Raw genomic sequence first — 6,351 nt, forward strand, 5'->3', positions numbered from 1 at the left:
CTGATGTCTCCCAGCTGCCCCAGGTTCTAGAACCACCCCATGGAGACCCACTGTGACATCACACCGGGCCCCGGCCTGGAGCCGGTAGATCCAACCCCTCATCTGCACACAGCCAGGACTCCTGGGTTCTCTCCGCAGCTCTGGCAAAGGAGTGGGGTCTAGTGGGTTAGAGCAGGGGGGGCTGGGAGCCAGGACTCCTGGGTTCTCTCCCTAGCTCTGGGAGGGGAGTGGGGACTAGGAGCCAGGACTCCTAGTCCTGGCCCCAATCCACTCCCAATCCTAATCCGGGCATGGGGGCAAAGAGTGGGTGGGGTTAGGGAGAGACACGCCCACCCCACATATATTTCCCCACCCACCCACAAAGGGCCACCCCGCCACAGAGGTGGCTGCATGTAGGCGCCGGGCAAGCTGTCCCCATGTAACGTTATGTGTGTCTGTTTGCCAGCTGCCCTGCCCCAGAGGTGGCTGCATCTCAGGAGCTGTACATACAGAACTCCACTCCTGGGGATGCAGTGGATTGGGGCGCAGGGGAGCAGCCAGGAATTGGAGCATGGGGGTGCTCTGGGGTATGTGCCAGGGGGAGCTGGGCCTGAGGCTCAGTGCAAGGGGTTCTCACGCTCCCCAGCCCTGGGCCGGCAGACGACAGCACGGATCTGGGTTCCAGCAATTTATTTATTTAAGAATCAAACTCAGCAACACCATTTTAACCGAGCCCGAGCTCGGGTGGGGGAATAAAGTTCGGGGTGGGTCAAAGGGAGAGGGGGTGACAGTTCTGGGGTTGGGGTGGAGGTCAGGGGGTGTTTCGGAGGGGGCACAGTCCGGGGCAGATCGCTGCTCTTGAGGGTCTGCTCTTGAGAGTCTCCCAGACGCAGAAGGGGTCAGCTCTGGGGGGCGCCCCTTGGCTGGGGCGGGGCAGGCAGGCCAGACGCTGGGCCTGGGGCCCCTGCCAGCTCTGGTCCAGCAGCCCATCGGTCCAGAGGCACTGGGCGTCGCCCAACAGCTCGCATGGCCTGAATTCACAGGGCACCACCTGGGGAGGGGGCGGGGTTAGAGAGAGCCACGCCCACCCACAGACCCCGCCCTTATCGCATAGACCTTGCCCCCTGAACCCTATCCCCCCACTTGTGTGCCAGTCATGGGGGGGGAAGGGTGGGTGGAGTTAGGGAGAGACACGCCCACCCCACATAGATTTCCCCACCGACCCACAGAGGGCCCCCTAGGACGCACCCATCCCGCATAGACCCGGCCCCCCCAAGCCCCATATCTCCCCCCACCAGGCCTGATGTTACATGGCATCACCTGGGGGAGGGAAGGAGGTGGGGTTAGGGACACCCCCAGCCCTCCAAGGCCCCCATCTCCCAGCCCCAGTCCCCCAGACCCTTCGCCCCCCAACTCCCAGCCCCTGCCACCCAGGCCTCCCAGGCCCCATCCCACAAGAACTCACCTGGCAGGCGCAGCCCCGTCCGTAGGCCTGGCTGATCCCGTGGCGCTGGCTGGGGGGGATGCGCCCCCAGGGGCGCACGAAGGAACACAATGAAATAATCAGGTGCTTGTCCTGCCGCTCGGCTGGGGGCAGAGGGCAGAGGGAGTGGCTGGCACAGTGCCCCATAGTGACCAACAGCCCCCCCACTGACCCACAGAGCCCCCTATAGCCCCCCACAAAGCCCCCTATAGCCCCCAGACCCTGTAGCCCCCCAGAGCCCCCCCCCCCCCAAATCCACAGTCACCCAATCCCACGGAGCCTCACAGACCCACATCCACCCAACAGCCCCTCCAGAGCCCCCAGAACCCCCCCGAGCCCCACATGGACCCACGGAGCCCTCTAAGGACACCTAGAGCACCCCTATAGCACTGCACAGCCCCCCCCATCCACCCACACCGGACCTCTGGGCGGGGAATACAGTGTCTTGGGGGGCCGTAGCCAGGAAGGGGGGCCTGAATGGGGAAAGCAGTTTGAGGGGAGGGGGCCATCTCCAGGGTGCATGGGGGGCCGCTCAGCAGAAGAGAGGGATGGTGGGGGCTTGGAGGAAAGGCAGGCAGATAAACCTCTGCATTCACACGGCTGGCTGAGAGTCACTCCAGATTAAGGAAGTCAGGAGGACTTTGCTGCCTTTGGGGGGGTGTCTACCCCCATGGGTCCAATCCAGGGGGGACTCGCTGCGGGGGGAGGGGCTCCCAGCATGACCCAGGGGGGCTGCAGATTCTGAGGGTCGGTCCCAGGATGTGGGGAAGTCAAGTGGCTCGCTCCAGTGAGCTCCAGACCTGTGGATCTGTGACCAGGGGCAGGGGGCATCTCTCAGCATGGGGGGGAATTACCCCAGAAGGGGGCTGGTATCAAGGGGCCCTGAGGGGTATTGGGAAGTCCCCGGGACGGGAGCTGCCCCAGGCCAGTGTTGGGGTGATGGGGGTGCCTTACCCATGATGAGGTACTCCTCCCCGTTCAGAGGCGCCCGGTGCTGGTACCCACAGAAGGTCTCCTGCTCCAGGGAGTCTATGAAGATGCCGTTCCCCTGGGACTCGAGCCCCTTGTAGGTCTGCGGGGAGACGCACATCAGAGCAGCAGGGGGCACTCTGGGGAGCGGGGCAGGGGGCCTGGCTGTGGGGGGAGCTCCTGGCTACCCCAGTCCTGGCCGGGACCAGTAGGGGGCGCTGTGGGGAGCGGGGCAGGGGGCCTGGCTCTGGGGGGAGCTCCTGGCTACCCCAGTCCTGGCCTGGACCAGCAGGGGGTGCCGTGGGGAGCGGAGCGGGGTTGGTGGGGGCCGGCTGTGGGGAGCAGGGGGGTGTTTAAGGGGTGCAGGTACCTTGGTGATTTTAATCTTGTAGCGAATCCAGGACTCGAACTTCTGGGTGTTGCTGCTGGAGTTCAGTGGAGTGACCCCCATGAACTTGCCCCGAATCACTGCACAGCAAAGAGACGGGGGTCAGGGCACCCTGAGCGGCCCTCCAGGCTCACAGCATCTAAAACCACCAGAGTCAGCTCCGCTATGACACAGACAACCGGGGGAACCGGGTCTGGGACTCTGGACTCTCGGGTTCTTCCACGCCTTGGAGGGAGCAGGATCCCCCCCGCCACACACACAGACACACACACTCTTAGGGGGCGTCGGGGCTGGAGCAGTGACCCCAGAATCAGCTCGGGGCCTCTCCAGCGGGTAATAGCTATACTGACGCTGGGGCACAGGGGGAGCGCTCCCTGGTTGGCCGGCGGGGGGTGGGATGTCTCAGCTCGGGGGGGGGGGGGTTGATAGCTCTGGGGGAGGGGCCCAAGCATTTATGGGTGTTTGGGGGAGCTGCAAAAATTACAGGGGAACTGTGCTGGGGTGTGGGGCATTGGGGGGGTCACTCACCAGTGTTGGCCTGGCAGAACAACATCTCAGGGTGCTGGGGGTTGGGGGGGCTCAGAGAGGTGCTGGGAGGCAGGGGGTGGGGTCAGGGGTCACTCACCAACATCCGCCTGGCGAACGGCATCTGGGAATGCTGGGGGACGGGGGGGGTCAGAGGGATGCTGGGGGTCAGGGGGTGGGGTCAGAGGTCACTCACCGACGTCGGCCTGGCAAAACGCCATCTGTGGGTGCTGGGAAGGCAGGGGGGCTCAGCGGGAGGTACTGAGGGATGGGGGGCTCAGGGTTGCTGTGGGACAGGGGGTGGGTTCAGGGGTCACTCACCGACATCAGCCTGGCAGAACGCCATCTGGGGGTACTGGGGGGGCAGGGAGGGCTCAGCGGGAGATACTGGGGGATGGGAGCTCAGAGGGGTGCTGAGGGACACGGGGCGGGGGGCCTCAGCAGGGGGTACTGGGGGATGGGGGCTCAGAGGGGTGCTGGGGGGCAGGGGTGGGGTCAGGGTCACTCACCGATGTTGGCCTGGCAGAACGGCGTCTGGGGGTGCTGAGGGACAGAGGGTGGGGGGGCTCAGCGGGGGGTACTGGCGGATGGGGGGCAGGCTCAGCAGGGGGTACTGGGGGATGGGGGGCTCAGAGGGGGGTACTGGGGGCAGAGGGGTTCAGAGGGGTGCTGAGGGACAGGGGGAAGGGGGGCTCAGCAGGGGATACTGGGGGACAGGGGGCTCAGAGGGGTGCTGGGAACAGGGGGTGGGGTCAGGGGTCACTCACCGACGTCAGCCTGGCAGAACGCTGTCTGGGGGTGCTGAGGGACAGGGGGTACTGGGGGAAGGGGGGCAGCCTCAGCAGGGAGTACTGGGGGATGGGGGGCTCAGAGGGGTGCTGGGGGACAGGGGGTGCTGTCAGAGGTCACTCACCAACGTCGGCCTCACAGAACGCCATCTGGGGGTGCTGGGGGGCGCAGCTGCAGGCGGCCGTGGGGTCCCCCAGTGCCAGGACCAGGATCGCTGCCGCCAGCAGCCGGCTCAAGGCGACAGGGCTCATGGTGACGCTGGGATCGAGGGGGTCTGGGGGGGGGGCGGAGCCGGTTAGACCCACGAGAGATGGAGACACCCCCAGCCCCCCAGAATCACCCCAGCCTGTCCTCTCCCTACAGGGGGCGCTATGGGGGGCTCCCCACTACACCAACCCCAGCCTTTTCCAGCAGTTTCTGCTCTGGCCTGGCCTGGAGATGGGGAAAGCGCAGGGGCGGGCTAGCAGGGGGCTGCGGGTCGCGAGTGAGGGGCACCGGCAGGGCTGGGAGGGAGACAGCAGAGGGGCTGGAAGGGGTGCCAGGGGGCCCAGCAGGGGGTCTTGGGGGCCCAGTGGAGGGGAGCAGCAGGGGGGCTCCTCTCTCTTACCTGAGACCATGGGGCAGGCAAGGGCTGAGAATCTCGACTTGCTCAGTGTGTGGCTCAGCCCCGCTGGTTCCTATATAAGCAGCACCACACCCTTCTCCTCCCCCCCACACCGGCCAGGCTGGACAGGAGGAAGGGGGGGGGGATGTCAGCGGGGGAGGGGGGGTAATTATTATCTGATGTCTCTTGCTCGGTGCGTGGGACAGTCCCCACCCCTGCTCCCTGCCGGAGGGGGAAATGTCCGGTCACTCAGCGCCCGCAGCGAGTCAGGGAGGAGAGGGGTGGAAACCCAGGGGTGGAGGGGCGGCATGGGGTAGAGCAGGGACTGTGACATGCGGAGTGGGGGGGGCTCTGCTGGGGGACTCAGTGGGGCGCTGTGCTCTAGTGGTGCACAGGGTGGTTGGGGGGATGGATGGAGTCATGAGAGAGTGGATGTATAAATGGATGGATGGGGGGGATGTGTGGGGGTGGGCAGGGATGGATGGATAGATGGATGGGGGGGATGTGTGGGGGTGAGCAGGGATGGATGGGGGGATGTGTGAGGGCAGCACTGGATGATTGTGTGGTTGCAGGGATGCATGGGTAGACGGATGGATGCGTCTAACGGCGGGTGGACACCTGGATGGGTGGGTGAGCAGACATGGATGGTTGGGCGGCTGGACAGGAATGGGTGGGTGGGTGGATGGATGGATGGATGGGAGAATGGGGGCAGGGATGGATGGGTAGTTGGGTGGAGGGATGGGTTGGGGTAAGGGTGGGTGGATAGACAGATGGATGGGGGGGATGTGTGGGGGCAGGGATGGATGGGTAGTTGGGTGGAGGGATGGGTTGGGGTAAGGGTGGGTGGATAGACAGATGGATGGGGGGGATGTGTGGGGGCAGGGATGGATGGGTAGATGGATGGATGGGTCTAACGGCGGGTGGACACCTGGATGGGTGGGTGAGCGGACAGGGATGGTTGGGTGGATGATGTTGGGACCTTATCCACTCGGTCCCCAAGAACTCAGCTCGACGTCAGGCTCATCACAGAGGTTTCTCTCCTGGCACCCAAGGGCCCGACCCTGAGCTACTGAGGCTCAGGGGCAGGGGATGGGGTCCAGGGTGAACCATGCACCCAAAGTACAAACTCATTCACCAGCTGATAAACACGCCCTCACACAGACGCCGCCCGCACTCTCTGTTCTACATCCCCTCGCACACTCTCTGATCGGCTCCTTAGTTCCTGGGAGCCAATCCCTGGTCACACGTTCGCCATCCATTCCTGGTTCCTCATCCGCCTGCTGTTCCCTTTCCTACTAGCTACATATTTACAAGGCTGATGGGAATTCAGGCTTTGTTCGTTGTTCCGTGGCCTTGGTCAGAACAGATCTACAGATAGGTGATGGGGTAGGGACGGTTGGGTGGATGGAATAATGGATGAGTGGACGGGGTTGTGTGGGTGAGTGCATAAACAGGTGGCTGGGAATGGCGGGGTGACGAAGCGGGACTGTTCTTAATGTTTCCTCTGAATAGTGTGGGGGTGCCTCAGTTTCCCCTAAGCAGGTCTTAAGAATCTAGGTGGTGGGAAAAGGGGGTATGATCATTGCAGAGCCCTAGAGGGCAGGTGTGTGCAGC

The 6,351-nt window shown here is 64.3% G+C and overlaps 1 protein-coding gene across 1 annotated transcript; it reads right to left on the bottom strand.

Moving 5' to 3' along the window:
- Positions 1–790: 790 nt before the first annotated feature.
- On the bottom strand, positions 791–4,535 carry TIMP1 (TIMP metallopeptidase inhibitor 1). The gene is made up of 5 exons (XM_077840710.1): positions 4,258–4,535; positions 2,802–2,899; positions 2,417–2,534; positions 1,445–1,566; positions 791–1,030 (listed from the first exon to the last, which is right to left on the bottom strand). The coding sequence occupies exons 1-5, from the start codon at positions 4,382–4,384 to the stop codon at positions 791–793; spliced, it is 705 nt and encodes a 234-aa protein (XP_077696836.1). The 5' UTR covers positions 4,385–4,535.
- Between the last annotated feature and the right edge of the window lie 1,816 nt (positions 4,536–6,351).

The sequence above is a fragment of the Eretmochelys imbricata genome, chromosome 23 (assembly GCF_965152235.1).
Source record: "Eretmochelys imbricata isolate rEreImb1 chromosome 23, rEreImb1.hap1, whole genome shotgun sequence".
In the NCBI taxonomy this organism is placed as follows: Eukaryota; Metazoa; Chordata; order Testudines; family Cheloniidae; genus Eretmochelys; species Eretmochelys imbricata.

What these genes read in the sequence shown, in the direction of transcription:
- TIMP1 (XM_077840710.1), bottom strand. Translation starts at nt 4,384, where the DNA reads ATGAGCCCTGTCGCCTTGAGCCGGCTGCTGGCGGCAGCGATCCTGGTC. An exon ending in GTTCTGTGAGGCCGACGTTG is followed by an intron (nt 2,900 to 4,257) that starts GTGAGTGACCTC and finishes TTTGCTGTGCAG; the next exon opens with TGATTCGGGGCAAGTTCATG. An exon ending in GGAGGAGTACCTCATCATGG is followed by an intron (nt 1,567 to 2,416) that starts GTAAGGCACCCC and finishes CTCTGCCCCCAG; the next exon opens with CCGAGCGGCAGGACAAGCAC.